Source organism: Felis catus, chromosome F1 (assembly GCF_018350175.1).
Source record: "Felis catus isolate Fca126 chromosome F1, F.catus_Fca126_mat1.0, whole genome shotgun sequence".
Lineage (NCBI taxonomy): Eukaryota > Metazoa > Chordata > Mammalia > Carnivora > Felidae > Felis > Felis catus.
The window spans coordinates 1435712-1455609 of NC_058384.1; the positions used below are offsets into that span (position 1 = coordinate 1435712).

The following is a 19898-nucleotide window of genomic DNA, read 5'->3' on the forward strand; positions in this document are numbered from 1 at the left end:
AAGCAGGATCCACGATGTCAGTGCAGAGCCAATTCAGGACTCGAACTCACAAACCGTGAGATCATGACATGAGCCCGAGTCAAGAGTTGGATGCTTCACTGAGCCACCTGGATGCCCAGCACTATTTTTAATAAATAAATGCTTCACCACCCGTGTTGCCTCCCTTAACCTTGCCGCACGTCTGCAGGGTCCCTTCCGTAAACTCCCCGAGCACCCTCGTGTGTGCTCCTTCCCGCGGTTTCCTGTTGTATGTCTTCTCGTGACTGGGCTCTTGGTTTTGGTGGGGGGAGTTCACTTACTGTTGTTATATTGAGTTTCCTCATCTCTTTTGGGGGAGACATGCCAAAGTCAGAGACACTTTTTCCTGGTGAATACTCTTAAAATGTTAATGCAATCAAAGCCTGTGGTAAAATCCGATTTGTCCCCAGTGTTCATGGTCACTCCAGAATGCCCTCCCGTCACCTCCGTAATCATGTGGGATTTTATTCCAAATTGAACTCCCTGTGTATGCATCTGTAATTCTCTAGTGTTAGTAATTTTTTGGTCTGGTTTTTGTTCATGATGGATTCATACGTCTCACACTGTAGAGTTTAGTTTCATTCTGCTATATATTTCCAAGTAATTTTTTCAGAAAGCATCTGTGAGTGGCAAATATTTTTATTTTGCTCTCTTACTTGCATGCTAATCTGAGTGGAATTAATTTCTAAGTTCAAATCCAACGTGTTGAATGCTAGCTCCCCCAAAATATCACCAAAGCGATGCGTTGGTGAGGAAGAGCTGAGTGGATCGGGTCAAGGAGAAACACCGCGAGACCCTCGGAGCACCAGGCGGGCAGGACAGAGCTGGAATGTCTGCTGGGATGCTGCAGTGTGGCCTCAGGCGGGCCTCTCGGTGGGGGGCTTGATGACACCTGGGTCAAGAGCAGGAGACAACAGCGCAGGGGTGGTGGACATGCAGGGTCTGCCCTTTTCTGCCGGGTTTTGGGAGAAGCATGGATTTCGTTCTGATACGTGACCATTCTGCAGGTCAGCCCAAACTGAGGTCTTCTCTCACCTTGGAGAAGTTACTTTTATTTTATCGAGTGTTGCAGGACTTGGCAGTGTTCTGTCTCTCCAGGTGAGGTTCGTATTCAGAAGTGACGCTCCCCTCTGGCTGAGCGATCGTCAGCCGCCGCCCACCCGTGACATGCATCGGGTCCCGGGGCCTCGGATGTGTGCTCGCTTTGGGAACGGAGCTGCGCGAGGCTGCGTGGGCTCCGTTCACACCGCGCCCCTGGGCAGACTGGGTTATTCACGCTCACACCGGCGAGTCCCTATCCCCCGGCGAGCAAACAACAGTGCGTAATCGCCCCGGGCCGCCCGCCACGGCTGCGGTTGGCAGGACGGACGCGGGGGCCCAGTCCGTGGTGGCTCATCTCTCAGCGTCTGCAGATTCCTTCTGTCTCTCCCGGAGCCTGCACACCCCCTCTGTCACCTCCCGGGTCACCTCGCTGGTCCCGGAGTTCCAGCCCCGCTTCAGATCTTCCTCCTCTTAGGGGAAAATGCCAGGGTCCCCTTCCCTTGTTTGCGCTCCTCCCTCTCTCCCCACCCCCACCCTCCCTTCCTCTTTATCTTCCCCATCCGTGGTTCAGGGTGTGTGCTGTGATTTCGGGCACTGCTCTGCTGCTCCCTCCAGCATTCGCCCTAGGAGGCTCCCAACGCCCCCACCCCCGCCCGGAAGTCAGCGCAGGGCAGGTGGTGGGGACACAGGCAGAGGTCACGGCTCTCGTGACCATCCGAAGATGCTCCCCGGGTGCCGTTGTGTTTGTCACACCCGACAGTGGTGTTCTTTGGTTTCTCTGCTCTTCTTTCTGTAATTCAATCCCAGTTTGCTGTCTGTCTGCGAGACACTTTCCACGTCGTCAGTGTCCCGGAGCACACTTTGTTGTCGTCCAATGTGGTGTGCATGTGTGTGCGTGTGTATGTATAAAATATGTAATATGTGTATTATATATAATATTCGCGTCTCATCTGTCATTTGAAAGAATATGGTTCAGGATGAAGACAGGATTATTAAGTCAAAAATCTTGATCCACTCACACTATAGACTATAAAAAATCAGAATAAATATTTCCCAAACCCTGGGGGAAACAAAATAAAGAAAATACAGTATGCAGTGGGTGGGGGGAGAGGGTCAAAATAGGAATACGATCCTAATTAGAAGATCTTGTCAAAAGATAAATGGAACTATATCCTGTTACAGAGATACAGCCATGCTACAAAAAGTTATGAATAAAAGCAATAAAGACAGTTCATGGAATAGCAAACCAAAAGAAAACAAACACTAAATGAAATAAAAGACCAATTTAATTGATTAAACATACATTCGCCACTGATGTTGTCTTGAAATATATAAAAAGTCACTATAAACCTATTTGCCCTCAGTGGCAATGATAAAGAAGAAAATAATAAAAACAGACACCATTTGCAATTACAGCAAAAATTAGAATCAATATTCATTTTAAAAATCAAGTAAATTCTAGGGGCACCTGGGGGGCTCAGACGGTTAAGTGTCTGACTCTTGGTTTCAACTCAGGTCATGATCTCACGGTTGGTTCTCTCTCTCTCTCTCTCTCAAAATAAATACACATTTTTTTAATTAAAAAATAAAAATCAAAGTCTAAATAAAGATTGATAAATGAAGTATTAGAAGAAAACAGATTTAGTGTTGAGAATTTCTAATTTCAGTGAGAAAACGTGTGAGAATTTCAGTGAGAAAATGTGAAGAGTCATCAATTTGACTATATAGAAACTTAAAACTGTGAGTGAAAAAACCCCGCCGTAACAATATGAAGACATATACTGATGGCACACATGAACTTAGTCTTAAAGAAAAATTTCTACATATTTTTCATAAATCCTGTTTTCTTCATTATGACTCATTTTTAAAGTTAAATGCAAGGCTTTACTGCTAAAGTTCATTTGGTGGTTTCAGCCCAGTACTCCATCTTGTACAAATTAGTATTATTTTTTAAACATTTTATTCATTTTTGAGACAGAGAGACAGAGCATGAGCATGGGAGGGGCAGAGAGAGGGGGAGGGAGACACAGAACCCAAAGCAGGCTCCAGGCTCTGAGTCAGCACAGAGCCCGACGCGGGGCCTAAACTCAGGAACTGTGAATCGTGACGTGGGCCGAAGTCCGACGCTTAACCGACTGACCCACCCAGGCACCCTTGTACAAATTATTTTAAATGCTGACTTTGTCACTGATAGTATGAAGTTCAAACCTAAATATGGTGTCGTCTCCCCCTTCTAGCTTTACCATCCCCAAAACTTGGTGGCCCCTCACTGGACACGTACAGGTGGTATTAAAGAGAAGTTTAAGGAATATTAATTATGCATGAATTAAGGCTCTGTTATCTCTAGCATTTGATCCCATACATGTACCTAGAGTTAAAAAATTAGAGATCCTAAGGGAAAATCTTGTCACGCTTGATCATTAAGGGGCCACAATGATCACATGTAATAATGGAAATAAAACGTTTTGTTTATAGATTTGTAAGTCAAGGGGTCGAAGACTGGAGCTACCAGACTTTTTCCGTGTGGGTGGTGTCTCATCCGGGACAAGTGGTCCTCACAGTGGTAAGTTCATTTGAACTAGACTGCCAAGGAAGCAAAGATGTAGAAATAAGCCATCACGAACGGTACTTATATGTGCCACTTACTTTGAAATGCATCAAAACATAAGATGGACGAACGGACGGATGCATGGACAGATGTGCAAGAAGGCAAATGTAGCAAAAAATTAGCACATAGGTGGTGGGTATATGGGTATTCGTTTTATAATTCCACCTTCTCATGTTTTTAAATGTTTTCATAAGAAAACGTTGAATGAAAATAAATCGCACACTATTTTCTTAGGGATGTCACTCTGTTGCATTGTGCTTGTTTTCTACCATCGCCATTAGAGAGTTACCACAAACTTAGCACACGTTCATTACGTCGCGGCTCTGCCGGTTCCAGGCCCCCCTGGGCTCGCTGGCTAAAATCAAGGCGTCAGCCGGGCCACATTCCTTCCTGGAGGCTCTGGGGGAGCCTCCCTTTCCTCATCTTTTCCAGCTTCTAGAGACCACTGACACCCCTCGGCTTGTGGCCCCTCCTTCATTTTCAAAGCCAGCGTGGTTTGTGTCTGTCTGGCCGGTCTCCTTCGTCTGACCTCCCTCTGTTTGCAGGCAGAGATAGTTCTCCCATGTGATCATGTCGGGACCACTCAGATAATCCAGAGTAATCTCTCCACCTCAAGGTCTTGATGTAATTAAGTGAGGTGCCAGACGCACCTGGGGATTAGCACCTGGTGCTAATCTTTGCAGGGAGCCATCGTTCTGGGCCTCGAAGGAGAAGAGGAAGAAACGCCAGGCACGTGTGGCACCAAGAAAGCCAAGGCGGGCAGCTCCTGTGAGCAGAGCCAGTGAAGTGATGGCTGAAGCTGAGTGTATGAAACCTGCAGAAAAAGACAAGGAAGAGGAAAGACCCCAGTGGACACCCCCCTGTAACAAACAGATGAAGGAGGGGGCGGTGCAAGGCTGGAACCGAGTGCCCAGGAGGGGGTCCTGGAAGCTAAGGCAGGAGAGAGGGAATCTGATGGACTTCCCTCTAGAAAAAGTGCCTGGTCATCATTTTAAGATGCTCTAGAGAGGCCTGAAGAGTCCTCTGTGTCCCTTGGCGATGAGGGTCTGCAGGAACCATGGAGACAGTAGTTTTCCCGCAGCGGTGAAGGCGGAAGTCCCGTCATCAGGAGTTCCTGTCGTCGAGTGGCTTTATTAAATCCTCTGTTAAATGTGAAACCAACGTCACCTCGTTTTACTCTGCCTTGTGCCACCACAACGGCCGAGTCTCTGTTAAGAGAACCTGGGATTATGGACCCGAATTCCGATGTCAAATCCCCTTGGTCCCGTCTGTCGTCCCCTTGACTGAATATCGATCAGATCCTCTAAGATCCTGGGCCGAGGACTTGCTGAAGCTGTTGTCTGCAAAGGCGGCGAAATTGTAATGAATCCATCTGGATGTTTCTGTGGTTTACCGGGCATTCAAATGATCGAATCTGCTCTACGAAGAAAAGATCTTCCCCAGGTCCCTGGTCCTCCAAAAATGTTAACAGTAAGAAGCAGGCTGGATCATTTCCAGAAATGCTTTATTATAGGCTTGAGCTTAAATCACCGAACAGACTTTGCCCCGTTTTCTCCCAGGCTGCCTACTGCTCATCTCTCCTCCCTGTACAGTTGACAGCCTCCCTTTCTCCTGCGCACGTGACGTGACCGGGAACCTTCTCCCGGCAGACGCCTGTGGGCGGGCGGGGGTGAGATGTTTGCACGCTCTGGCCACCGACAGAATTCCAGAATCCCAGCGTGGGTTTATCCAAGCCGTAGCGAGTGAGGACTCCCTTCCATCCATCTACATAAATAAATGAAGATCTGGTTCCCGGTCCACCTCACTGGGACCAAATCCTCCTCCGTCCCCACTGCTGCAGCCCGGGGAGGGCACTCGGCCCATTGGATGCTCTCCCTCGAGGCTGGGAATCTTGAATAGATGCCTCAAAACCCAGCAGTGGGGTGGCTTCTGGCTCTGGTATGTGCTGTGGCCTCGATGATGGTCCCTGCTGCCTGGCCCAGACTTGCTCCCGCCTACTTCCTGAGCCTCCGTGTCCAGCCTCCTGTTGATCCACTGCTGTGGGTTACCACATCCTTGAAGAAAGTCAGCCTGCAGCACCGACGGGTGCATCAGGTGTCCCATCCTCTACCCTCTGACCTTGCTCTGGGCAAAAGCTCCCCCCCCCCCCCCCGCTATACAGATTGCCTCCATGTTAATTATTCCGGTATTTATTTCTTCACAGCCTTACTTATATGCTTCTTAGGCACTTCAGATTCATAAAATCCCAAAACGAATTCACTGTCCCCTCTCACCCGCAGCACACCCCTCTTCTCCCTCAGTAGGACTATCCTAGTGGCCGAAATCACGATTTATCTCATTATGGGGCAGAAGCCTACAAGCCTCCTGACGTGTCCCCTCCACCGACTTCCAGGTCAATGTGACGTTAATCCAGTAGCCTTCTTAAAACAGCTCTGGTGTTTATGGGAAGAATGAGTGTCCGAAAATGGATCAAGTAACAAGTTATTCAGAGTTCCTGAAAATTATGATTGCAGACACCATATTCTAAGACTAGTATTTCTGGGTTCAACTGAGGAAACGGTGCTGACTTCCTGTTGGGGTTTTCTACCATTATCACTGTCCCTGGATTACTACTCAGGCTAGTGATGGTGGTTAAGAATACAAGATTTCAGGGCACCTGGGTGGCTCGGTCGATTAAGCGTCCGACTTCAGCTCAGGTCATGATCTCACGGTTCATGAGTTCAAGTTCCACATCGGGCTCTGTGCTGACAGTGTAGAGCCTGCTTGGGATTCTGTGTCTCCCTCACTCTCTGCACCTTCTCCACTCAATGCTTTCTCTCTCTCTCTCAAAAGAAATAAGTAAACTTAAAAAAAAAAAAGAATACAAGATTTCAAAAGTATAAATATTGGTGGTAAATACATTTCGGCTTCTTAAAAAACAAGGGCCCCACAGGCGTTAACCCGAGTTCAGTGTCTTACTCTCAGATACGTACGAGCGGGTAAACTGCGCACACTCACGTGGTATGAAAACGTCTGGTTTAATTCATCAAGTTTATTCTTCACTCGTCATCTTGACCTCTTTTTCAGAGCCAGATCATGTTTTCTAATGATTGCATCAGAAGTTTTGCAAGCTCTCGTTCAAGAGAGGAGCTGGAGAAAGTCCGTGCTGGTCTGATGGGTCAGCTGGAGGAGATTTCGGAGCTTGTGGCGCTGGGTCGCGGTAACGCGCGCACGAAAGCCGTCCTGGGAGCGCTGCTCACGCTGTACGTTCACTGCAGAGACATAGTGGGGGACCTGCTGCTGACAGGGGTCTTCAGTGCAGATGATTTTGAGTGGACAAGGTGAGTAGGTGAGACGACAACACCACCTAAAATAACTCGTCCCTCGTCCAGCGCTCCCTCTCGGTAAATTAATTCTCTGCCTCAGATTTTGTCGAACCCAAGTTTTACTTTTCCAGGACGTGTGGAAATTCTGAGCAAACCGTGTCGGTTTGGATACCGCGTGCCTCTGCTGCTTCCTCCTTTCCACTGTCCTTCCGCTTGGTTCGAACCTCTTTCTGCTCCATCTTCCTGGACTGGCTTCCTTCTTCCTGTGGTTGCGTTTTCCCTCGCCTTTCAGCCAGAGGGCAGCTCTCAGTGGGCAGTGACAGCAGCTCTCCCTCGGGCCTCCACTTCCCCCCGTGCGCGCTCCATTCTGGGACACAAGTCAGGTGCCAGAACCCCTTTCTCCCAGCAGGAGCCTGGGAGCGCGTACTCACGCTTACGTGGTGTTTCGTGTGCAAACACGACACTGTAGAAAACAGAACCACCGGCTTTGGGGAGAAAAGATCAAGCAGAAGAGTCCTGTGATAAATGTGCAGTTTCAAACTTCTGAGCTAATTTTTCTCTACGGTTTCCTCTGTTGATGGAAAAACAACTGTCCTGCCTGCGTAAGGTCTTTGGCTCTTAAGAAAAGCTCACTGTTAAGAAATTCTGCGTTACTATAAACCTCCTTATTTTTGATGTGACAATTTCCTTAAACTCTAGGGAAAATGGAGCAGAGAGGCCGATATATTTGACTAACACCACTTGCGTATATCTTACCAGAGTACTTTCTATTTGACACATACTCACACGTTCGTCTTCTGGCAGAAGTATAACGGTCTACATTTTTAATTGCCAAGGAAATACGCCATCTTTTTGAACCATCACCCCAGAGTTTAGTGTGTCATTGCTACTTTGCTAGTGACTCTCGGAGAGTGAAAACCAAGGGTGGAAGAGCATATGTAGAAAAGCAAAGTGGAAAAGACGTGATTCCAATAAACCCTGAGAGCACCTGTGATTCTAGGGCTACGGTTCCCAAATTACAGGCCAGCATGACCTAAGGCACCACAGGGAACTCACAGGACACCAGTGAGCAAAAAAATGTTAAACTTTTGAAGGACTCGGAGGGATACAGAACACCTGTCAGACACCAGGCAAACTAGTAGCTCCGAGAAACTGACAGGTTTAACGTGAGACCACGCGATAAACGGTCAGTGATTTCTTATCCTTGCAAAGCTAGGTTTTGGACAGTTTCCCTGATTAATAAAAAAGGCAAGCACTAAATGAACATTAACGTGAAACAAGATTGGCAGTATACTATCTGATTCTAAGGTTTGAGAAATTATGTAGTGTACAACACATACACACATCCCATCAGTAAATAACTGTGATTATTTAACAATGACAAAAAAAATGATTTTCTCTTGGGGCACCTGGGTAGCTCAGTCATTTAAGCATCTGACTCTTAATTTTGGCTGAGGTCATGATCCCGGGGTCATGGGATCAAGTAGAAAGATAACCCATGATCAAGGATTGAAAAAAATTAACATTGTTAAAATGTCCATACGACCCAAAGTGATCTATGGATTCCATGCAAACCTTCTCAAAATTCCAATGGCAATTTTCACAGAAATAGAAAAAAAAAATCCTAAAATTTCTGTAGAACCACAAAAGACCTCTCAAATATCCAAAACAGTCTTGAGAAAGAAGAACAAAGAAGGAGGTATCACACTTCCTGATTTCAAGCTGTATTACAGAGCTATAATAATCGAAACACTATGGTATTAGCATAAAAATTGACACATAGACCAATGGAACAGAATAGAAAGCCAGGAGATAGATATACATATATATCTATATATATGTATATATAGATATGTATAGACATGCATATAGACGTATATACGTGTATATATATGTTGACGTATATGTAGTCAATCTGTGACCAAAGAGCCAAGAATAGGCAATGGGGAAAGGATAGTCTCTCCAATAAATAGTGTTTGGAAAACTGGACAGCTGCATGCAAAGAATGAAATTGGACCCCTACCTGATGCCACTCACAGAAACCAACTGAAATGGATTAAAGACTTGAACATAAGACTTAAAACCATAAAACTTCTACACAAAAACATGGACAGTAAATTCCTTGTTATTGGTCTTGGCAATAATTTTCGGATTTGACACCAAAAGTAAAGGAAACAAAAGCAAAAATAAACAAATGGGTCTACATCAAACCAAAAGCTTCTGCACAAGAAAGGAAACCATCAATAAATTTAAAAGGCAGCCTATGGGGGCACCTGGGTGGCTCAGTCAGTTGAGCGTCCGACTTCAGCTCAGGTCAGGATCTCTCAGTTCGTGAGTTCAAGCCCCACGTCCGGCTCTGTGCTGCCAGCTCAGAGCCCGGAGCCTGCTTTGGATTCTGTGTCTCCCTCTCTCTCTGCCCCTTCCCCACTCACACTCTGCCTCTCTCTGTCTCTCAAAAATGAATAAATGTTAAAAAAAATGTTTTTTAAATAAAATAAAGGCAGCCTATGCAATGAGAGAAAATATTTGCAAACCATTAATCTAATAAGGGGTTAAGATCTAAAATATATAAAGAACTACAACTCAGCAAAATAAATGTTTTTGATTAAAAAAATGGGCAGAGGAACTGAATAGACATGCAGTCGAAGGAAGAAATGCAGATGGCCAACAGGTATGTGAAAAGCTGTTCGGCACGACTAATCACCAGGGAAATGCAAATCAAAACCACAATGAGATATCACCTCACATGTGTCACAATGCCTATTACCAGAAAGACCAGAAGTAACAAATTTTGTTGTGGCTGTGGAGAAAATACATTTATACACTGTTGGTGGAGATGTAAATTGGTGTACGTACTCTGGAAATGGATGGTGGTCTCTCATAAAATTAAAAATATAACTACCATGTGATCCAGCCATTCCACTTCTGGGTATTTTCCCTAATGAAATGAAATCACTATCTCAAAAATATATCTGTACCCCATGTTCATCGTACCATTATTTATAATAGCCAAGACATTCATTAACTGATGAAGGGATAAAGAAAATGTGGGGGCACCAGAGTGGCTTAATCAGTCGAGCGTCCGACTTCAGCTCAGGTCATGATCTCATTGTCTGTGAGTTTGAGCCCCATGTTGGGCTCTGCTGACAGCTCAGAGCCTGGAGGCTGCTTCGGATTCTATGTGTCTCTCTCTCTCACTCTGCCCCTCCTCCCCTCCTCCCCTCCTTCCCTCTCTCCCTCTCTCTTTCTCTCTCTCTCTCTCAAGAATAGATAAACATTAAAAAATATTAAAAAAGAAAATGTAGTACATGGATAGAATGGGCTATCATGCAGCCATAAAAAATGAAGGAAATCCTACAACATGGATGGACCTTGATGGCATTGTGCTAAATGAAATAAGTCAGATAATCTATGACCCCACTTATATGGGAAACCCCAAAACACTGAATTCATAGAAACAGAGAAGAGATTGGGGGTTGCCAGAGGCCGGGGATGGAGCTGGGGTGGAGGGTGGATGAAGGACGTCATAGTACCAACTTCCAGTTATAAATAAGTTCTGGGGATGGAATGTATAGCATGGCGCCTGTAGTTAACAATTCTTTATTGGAACGATGCCAAGACAGTAGATCTTAAATGATGTCATCACAAGAAAATGAAGTTCATAACTGTGTGAATGAGGGATGTTACCTAAATTTATTGTGATTCTTTCACAATATGTACGTGTATCAAATCATTATGTTGTGTGTTCACCTTTAACACAAAGGTATATGTCGATATCTCGATAAAAATGGGGGGGAGGGAAGAACATATACTGTAAAGCTACAGATTGGTCACAAGTTTTACCCAGAGCCTCTTATAAAAGAAAAGATTTACAGTTAGCACACAGTTGACGGGGTCATAAGATAAATACAATGGTTTTGTTCGATACTAAGAACAAAGAGCATTTCCCTCAGTTACCCTTATAGGAAGGGTCCTGGTTATAATGAGCAATGTCATAAGCCACGTTTTTATTGAAAACCGTAATAAACTTCATAGGGATGATTCTTGTATAAATCCTCCGTTAGTGCTGCCCACACCACACCAAAGCAGCGGCAAGATTCAGCAAGGCCATTTTCCTCGCCGGGAAAAGTGCCCGTAAGCTTGTAGAGTTCTGAGTCCTAATATTTCGTGTCTGATCTGTAACTCCTGTCATTTTTATTTTAATGTTTGTACTTGTTTTTTAGTCAACATCCCGTTTTTAGTTTTTATTGTTTCTACATGTGCAAAAAAAACTAAAAATAGTTTTGTCCAAATAACATGAGCATTGAAAATACCGTTCTCAGACATTTGCAGTATCAGTGGAACGAAAAACAACAGCTGTGCTACGTGTCCCAAGGCGATGCCAGCTTTACTTATGGCTACGAGTACCTGGGCTGTACCCCCAGACTGGTCCTTACGCCCCTCACCAACAGGTGCCAGCTCACGCTCACGGGGGCTCTGCTCTTGAATCTCGGAGGCTGCCCCTCTGGGCCCACCGGGACGGGCAAAACAGAGAGTGTCAAAGATCTAGCAAAGGTAAGCGGTTTCTGTATCCAGAATAAATACACAGACCTTAACAGTACCTTAAATTTACACCGTTTCTGCTATTGAAATGTTCCTAACATTTAACAGACATCTCACCACGCTCATTAATTCATATAATTCGTCCTTTAATTTTTAAACGTCCACAGTGCACGGGGACTTGGCCTCTCTGCATGCCGAGCGTGTGTCGTGTTTGGGATTCCACCGGACAAGCTGACGCGTGAACGGTGGTCTTGTCCCCCTTCATTTAAGGGTGACCCGTTTTGTTTGAGCCCCCCACACAGACTTTTACCTAGTCTTTGTGATTAATAGCAGTGTGTGTGTGTGTGTGTGTGTGTGTGTGTGTGTGTGTGTGTGTGAGAGAGAGAGAGAGAGACAGAGACAGAGACAGAGAAGTAACTGATGAACGCAAGGCATATTTGACGTCCCTGGAACGATGTCACTGGAATGCTTTTTTCTCAGTTACTCGGTGTGTTTTAAAAACAGGACCTTAGCGTTCCCCGTACTGATCAACTTAACAAACAGCATATGTGCATTCAGACTCCACTCGGTTTTGAGTGTCTCTAAATTTGGTGGGTAATGCATGCGTATAGTGCAACGTTTTCTCAAAAGAGTAAAGACATTTTATTACTCTAGAAGTTTTAGCATTAGTGTGTCGCGTCAGAAGCTGAGCAACGTACTAAAATGATGTTGTTGTTTTTCAGTCGTTAGGCAAACATTGTGTGGTGTTCAACTGTTTTGAGGATTTGGATTATAAGGTAAAGTCTATTCATATCTATGCAGGAAAAAATAGCATACGTAGAAATCGTTCACGGAGGATTGAAGGAGCAAGGAAAATAGTTCCCTTGCAGAGACCCTGAGTGTTAGCAACTGCAAGTGCTGTTAATTCTTTAAACTAACGTAACTGAGACTTGCAACATTCTGCAGTTGAACTACCTAAGACAGTGGTTTTCAAACTTTCTAATGGGGGACTTTTCCAAACAAAACCTGATATGGGACGTGACTATATTAAGAAATTAAGAGTACTGCTTTATTATCATAAATTTATAAGTTCTAACCTTATACCTTTATTTACTGAAAAGGTAATCATTAAGAACAATGAGGCTATTAACACAAAAACGTGAGGCAGGGTTGATACGGAGGATTGAGTTTATGTCAGCCTTGTTATGATAGCACGTGACCTAAGGCGTAGCTCATAACATTCTGAAATATTTATTAAAGTTTAATGTACCTCTGTGCCCGTCCCAAATTGACCTGAAGTTTTGAAACACTCTATTTTGTCTTGCATGTTAAGTTCCGGCCAGTTACCTTTTATGGCAGTCAGTTGATTTGCAGTTCAAAGTCCATTATCGGGAGATCTTGCGTTTTCAGTTTGTGCTCACTTAGCACATCAAGAATATCAGTGAAACCTAAACAAGCTGATTGCATCCGTATCATTAAGACCCTTAGGAAGTAGTCTCTTGTCTCTTCCTGCGGCGGGGGCAGCAGGGCTGGGGGAGGGACAGGACTGAGGCGCCTGCCCGCCCACGCAAAACCTGAGGGGGAGCTGGGAAGCCTGCTAATCAAATAATATTTTAATGCAATACTTTTTTAGAATCAAAAAACGCACGATAAACCAAATATCAAAATTTTAAATAAAGACACAATGTGATTCCTGCAGCCAGTGGGGAGAACCAGGCCCTGTGTCCCACCCGGAGGGGCTCCCATGTGCGCTCCCATCTCCCAGGCCCCAGCTCACACGGTCCCTAGCCTGTCTTTGTCCACACAGGTTCTGCCGGGCCTACAGAGTTTTCACTTGTTTCTGTGGCCAGCATTTACCCATTGGTAGGTTCCAGACCGTGAGTCTCCCGGGAGCGCCGAGAGCCCCGGGCACTCGGACCTGCACCTGCCGGGGCTCTGGGGGGCCGCCCCAGTGTGGCCCAGCTCCCGCAGGTCCTCGGGTGCATCACCCAGCAGCAGCACGCCCTCTGCTCGGCCCCGAGGCTGTGGCTGCAGGAGAGCCGATGTGAGGACCCCTGTGCTGAGCCATGAGCTCCCCAGAGCGCCAGCCTGCCCTGCGGGGTCCGAGCACCTGCCGCGCACAGTGCACCTGTTCGGGTAAAAGGCCGAATGCGCGCACGGAGCCATGGCCCCGGGAGAGTGATCACCTGTGTAATAATTGTTTTCAAGATAATAGGAAGACTCTTCCTCGGACTGGTTCAGTCGGGAGCGTGGTGCTGTTTGGACGAGTTCAATCGGATCGATGTGCAGGTCCTCTCTGTGATTGCGTCGCAGATCCTAACAATTAAGGCCACAAAAGACAGCTATTTGGTCAGGTATCGGTTGAATGTGTTTGGTTACTTACTATCAAATACTTTGTTGTACAGTAAGTGTTTGGGTTTGGGTTCTTCCCCCCTCCCCGAACATAGACCGAAAAGAATGACATTTGTCTTGAATGTCCCCTTTGCTCGTCAAGTAACGTGTGAATATATGTAACTAACTTTCATGCCAACCTGGGGGTATCCAGGCTCTTGCCCAGCCTTGGAACGGTCTTGGGAGCCACCAGGACAAGGTCGCAAATATGTTCCAACTAATTTTACTTTAGGGCTTAAATTCTCTTAGTACCTATTTCACGTGAAGAAACCAAAGACTTTTTCTTTAATTCTACATCTTTTTAAAAAATAAAATTATACTGGCCACACACCTGAAGCCCTCCCTTATCCCATTACTCTGAATTAATAGACTTGTATTGAAAAAATCCTGTAAAAATACTATTTGTATGTTCTGATTACTAATGTTTACTAATCCAAGCAAAAATGTCTTTCTCGTCAGATAAATTCAGGAGCTTACACGATTTACTTTATGGGTGTAATTGGACTTGTGGGTTTAAAATGTCTATTACAATCTTTTTAAAAAAAAAAAGTGTGGGGGGGTGTCCCCAGGCTTTGTTGCCAGTGTTTTTCCTTTCCTGCTTCGACCACCCTCACCGGTATTAGATGTCCATAAAATCACTGGAGGATTTCTCTCCATGGTCCCTCTGTCTGGTGCTGGCAGCAGGGCGCTAATGTCCATGCCAAGGGTTCTCCTTCCCAGCGTTCCCAAAATTACTCAGTCGGGGAGCCGAGGGCGGGCTGTGTCCCGTGCTAACGCAGGAACTCTGCGCCATGATCACTCTTTGCTCCATGCTGTCGCCAAGGGAGAACCCTGTGTCCGAGGGTCTCCTAGGGTTCTTTTCCCGTTCAGTCAGTTCATTCAGGTGGGTGCCTTCCCGCCTCAGGCCCCACAAAACTCCGCAGACACAATCAAATAAATCTGAACCCCAGCAGGGCTCGCAACATGAGCTCGAGATCAGCCTCTTCTTTCTCTCTTACAGTCATTTTTCCCCAGTCCGTGCGGTTTGGATTTAAATGTAAAACAGCCTTAGGAAAGTTCCCAAGCTCACTTATAGTTTGAACGTCCTTTGGCTTAGAGAAAACAGTCCTCTTAGTAATGAATCATATCGTACAGGGGAGGAAAATTTTTCCTTTACCCTTTTAGGCTCTTTTGGCCGACGTAAGATAAATTAACAGGAGAAAACTTTAATTCCATACAACGGGGAGCCTCACACCCACGTGAGACGTTCAAAGACAGGCAGACGGTTAAGGTTTGTGTGCCATCCTGAGCTAAGGAGAAGGGGGAAGGAGTCTGGGGCGTCGAGGGAAGGAAGAGAACTCACAGGAGATGGGAAGAGCACATGTTTGGTGGACAGACAGTTGTCGTGTCCTGCAGAGACCATGGGACACAGGAATTGGGATGAGCAGGCTGTGCTGAGCTCCCCGCGGCTTGCCACACGCGGCCCAAACCTGCCGTAGTCGTCTCTGGTGACCACTCTCCTTCTGGACCGGGCCCTCCGTCCGAATTCTTAGAAGCAGTTCAGGGGGAGGTAGAAGGTTCTTTCTGGGTTTTTCGGGCCTTCGTTTTCAGGGAAAAATAATCCACCTACCAGAGTGGCACATGGGGGTGGGGGCTCATTCTGAACCCCTTTCCAATGTCTTCTAGGTTTGTGCTGGAAGGAAAAGACATTCGTATCAATATGTCTTGTGCGGTATTTGTCACCATGAATCCTGAGTAAGTATCGGTTAACCTGTGCTGGCGGTTGGAGGCAGGTCAAAATCTTTTCTTAAATCTTAGCCATGACGCAGTTGTCTGACACTGTAATCTGCCATCCCCTCGCCAACGCCCGAATCTCTCTACCCCCACGTGTCTTAAACAGCCGTGGCTCCGGAATTATCCACGTGGACGTTTCTGACAGGGATTTTTCACTTCATGAATAGCCAGGGAGAAAGGCAAAGGTCAGCAGTTTGTCACAAAGAAGACAGAAAACAAACAAACAGAGAGTAGCAGAGGGAGTAGAATATGGTGGTTACAAGGAGCGGAGGCTGGGAGGGCTCGAGGGAATAGAGGGAATACGGATGGTCCCATCTGATGAGGGGATGGGGGGCCCTGTGGGAGGAGGCACAGGAAGAAAGGACAGTAAAGGAGGAAGCTCTTGAGATGAAAACTACAATAGAAACTGTCTTGCAAACTTGTTTTCAGGTAAAGGTCACACAGGGCGCCTGGGTGGCTCAGTCGGTTAAGTGTCCCACTTCAGCTCAGGTCATGATCTCACGGTTCTTGAGTTCGAGCCCCGTGTCGGGCTCTGTGCTGACAGCTCAGAGCCTAGAGCCTGCTTTGGATTCTGTGTTTCCGTCTCTCTCTGCCCCTCCTTCCCTGCCTCCCCCTCACCTCTCTCTCTCAAAAATAAACTTAATGTGACAAACTAGTAGAAAGCTAACTGGATTATTTGGGGGGAAACTATATTGTGTGGTTCCTCATTAGAAAAACTGAAAAGTGGTCTGTTTTTTTTGTTTCTTTGTTTTTCTTACCCGCTTAAGGTACAAAGGTCGAGTAGAACTCCCAGATAACTTAAAATCTCTGTTTCGCCCAGTGGCGATGATGGCTCCCCATTATCAAATGATTACTGAAATAATGCTGTTTTCATCCGGTTTCAAATCTGCAAAATCCCTCTCTGGAAAGCTGGTTAGCATTTACGAATTAGCTAACAAACAACTCTCACAACAGGTAACAAACTGCTTTTCTCAAAATAGAAGTGATTCTATGAAACTTCAAATGAGACTCTTGGGGCATCGGACCAGGGATGACCTGGGGAAATAATGGAGCTGGAATCCTGTTAGCGCATCGGGTTCATGAGCCAGTGCGGATGTGAGGTGATGTGTAAAGTCAGGCAGGGCTCTAAGCCTTTCTTTCCTCTGGGCCCTGGAGACAGTCACGAAGCATCTGCTCTGTTACATGATGGGCTGCTCTCTCCCTACCAGGCAGCTGACAGATACAGCGGTGACTGTCACACCTCATTGTGCTTCGAAACACTTGGGAGGACTGGTTAAAACACCAGTCACTGGACTTCTCCCACCAGCTTTCCGCTTGTCTGGGGTGGCGCTCGAGACTTTGTGTTTCTGACAAGTTCCTAAGAGTGCCTGATGCTGCTCATCTGAGCGCCACATGTTGAAAACGATTGCCCTGGGATACACCAGTGTGAAGAGTACTTGTCTGTAACCTAACATGGTTGGGACAGGGACAGCCAACTTTCTTTTTAGAAGGAGGCTTCGAGGGTCCTCCTGGGGGGCTCAGTCGGTCGAAGCGTCCAGCTCTCGATTTCAGCTCAGGTCACGATCTCACAATTCGTGAGGTCAAGCCCGACATCAGGCTCTGCACCGAGCCTGAGTGGGACTCTCTGTCTCCCTCTTTCTCTGCCCCTCCCCCTTCTTGTGCGCGCTCGCGTGCGTGCGCTCTCTCTCTCTCTCAAATAAATAAACTTTAAAAAAAAAAAAAGGCTTGGGGCACCAGTTTGGGAGGGAAGCGAGGGGATTGGAAGCAAAATGGAGGCTTTCTTGAGTTGCATCGTGGTCTGTCTCCACGGTGTACGTGAAGAGGGAGTTGACTGTGTCGGAGACGCATTTATTTCCAAGTTCCGTTTTTCCCTGAGACACTTTAATAACTCAAATATTTTAATGCTTTATAGGATCATTATGATTTTGGCTTGAGGTCTCTAAAGACAGTTTTAATAGCGGCTGGAAAGAAGAAATGGGAGTTTAAACGGTGAGTTGAATTTTGATTGAGTGTTAGGTCAAAGAGAGTTACATGACATGGGGAAAATAATTTGTAAAACTCTAAGTCATGATGTCAAGATAAAACAGGGAGCTCTCAGGATGTTTAAGTAGAGATAAAAATATGGTAGAGGTGAAGAATGTTTAAGAATGTGAAAGAAGAAGAAAAAAAATGCACAAAATCCCTGGGTATTTTTCCACAAAAGGACCTATTCTTTAAAAAAAAAAAAAAAAAAAAAAAACTGTATCTTAGCTTTATATAATGAAAGATACACTGGGGCGCCTGGGTGGCTCAGTCAGCTAAGTGCCCGGCTTCAGCTCAGGTTATGATCTTGTGGTTCGTGGGTTCAAGCCCCACATCAGGCTCTGTGCTAATGGTTCAGAGCCTGCTTGAGATCTTCTGTTCTCCTCTCTCTCTGCCCCTCCCCACTTGTGCACATGCTCACACATGCTCTCTGTCTCAAAATAAATAAACCTAAAAGATACACTGGAATAAAAGGCCTCATTTAAAATGAGAAATGTAAAAAACCTATATGAATATGCCTATATGAAAAATGTGTACGACCCACACGAAGAAAACATTCGTAAAGGACACAAATGAAAATGTGAATAAATGAAATAATATACCAGGTACGTAATATTATAACATCTTAAAGGGCTTAGCATCATAAAGATTTAAAGACTCTAAATGTTCATTTATAGATAGAAACACAGCCCAGTGAATATACCTAAAGGTATTATTTGTTTTTAGGTGGGCTGATTCTAAAGTTCACATAGACAAACGATAAAGACTAGCTAGAAAAATGTTTAAAGGTGAGAGCAGTGAAGGAGAAACATCCCTGTAAGTATTGAGACGTATTATGGAGTTTCACTGGTCCCGGCACCGTGGTGCTGGCTTACGGACAGAGAGGCGAGCCATCGGGTCAGGAGAGCAAGCCCAGAGGCGGGACCTCACGACTGGGCATGTATTCTGTCATCAGTTGTGAGGCAAGAACAGACTTCCAGTGAGTGCTGATGGGGAACTAGAGTGCCACGTGCATAAGACCGAGTTGGAGCCGCAGCCAACGTCATTTTCCCGGATAAGAGGACCAAAAAAGCACGAAAAACATACAAGTGTTTGAAGAAACGAAATGCCCTTTATATCCTGCAACTAGAGAAGACCTTTAAAACTAAGACTCAAAATCCAGAAGCCATAAAGGTAAAGACTGATCGCTAATGGTCGAAAAACACGGTAAGGTCAGAAGACAGATGATAAACTGGAAGAAAGGCGTTTGCATTTCCTGTCACGGTGGGATTGGTCATCCCCATGATGCGTGAGGACTGCCTAGAAAATGCAGGGAAGACATCGTAGGGCCAAGGACAGTTCTCAGAAAAAGAAACATAAAAATCTTGAAGGGGCGCCTGGGTGGCTCAGTCGGTTAAGTGTCGGACTTTGGCTCCGCTTATGGTCTCGAGGTCCGTGAGTATGATCTTGAGGTACAGAGCCCTGTATCAGGCTCTGTGCGGACAGCTTGGAGCCTGGAGCCTGCTTCAGATTCTGTGTCTCCCTCTCTGTCTGCCCCTGCCCCACTTGCAGTCTCTCAAAACTAAAGTTTAAAAAAAAGAAAAAGTGCCCAGTAAAAAGTACCTAATAAATGTTAGCTATTACCTATCTTTACTAAGGATCGAAGACTTAAAAATTACCACCATCCTGATGAAGAATTTCTGGACCAGCCGTCGACAGGAGAGGAGAAGGACACTTTTGCACAGAAAACTCTTCTTCCTTTGCCTCTCTACAATTGTATCCCACCACATGCAGTTATTTCTTTCGGTTGCCGGTTTAATATATAAGAATATGTGGTAAAGGGATAAATGTGTAAAATGTTGTTATGGGACAACATATTATGTGACAGCTTTTACATCTGGAGCCCTTTGTGGCAAATAACAGAAAACTGAAGCTGGCTTAAACAGTAGGAGGAATTTACTGGTTCAATCAGAAAATGCAGAGGAGGGCGGGGTCTGATGACTTGGATGCAGGTTTCGGCTTTATTTCTCTGTGATGTTGTCAGCACTGCAGCCCTGCGCGTCCTGGCTTGGTCGGCTTCCTTTCTGGTGGTTTGGAAGGATCCCCGGAGCCACCGCCCCACTGAACCGAGTCCCGAACCACTCTGAACACACAGGGCATTGGAATCACTGTGTCCTCGTGACTGCCACTGACCAGAGCTGGGATCACAATCCTTTAAGGAACATTTGTTAGCCCCCATT

General features: G+C 45.7%; 1 protein-coding gene across 15 annotated transcripts in view; it reads left to right on the forward strand.

Moving 5' to 3' along the window:
- The window catches only part of DNAH14 (dynein axonemal heavy chain 14), a 320839-nt gene that overhangs the window by 124366 nt on the left and 176575 nt on the right, over window positions 1-19898 (forward strand). For all 15 annotated transcript variants that reach the window (XM_045049347.1, XM_045049348.1, XM_045049345.1 and 12 more), the window contains 8 exons: window positions 3535-3622; window positions 6734-6987; window positions 11295-11526; window positions 12237-12290; window positions 13702-13847; window positions 15550-15618; window positions 16425-16611; window positions 17570-17646. In XM_045049347.1, the coding sequence (XP_044905282.1) occupies window positions 3535-3622; window positions 6734-6987; window positions 11295-11526; window positions 12237-12290; window positions 13702-13847; window positions 15550-15618; window positions 16425-16611; window positions 17570-17646 (1107 nt within the window). The remainder of the gene's footprint in view (window positions 1-3534; window positions 3623-6733; window positions 6988-11294; window positions 11527-12236; window positions 12291-13701; window positions 13848-15549; window positions 15619-16424; window positions 16612-17569; window positions 17647-19898) is intronic.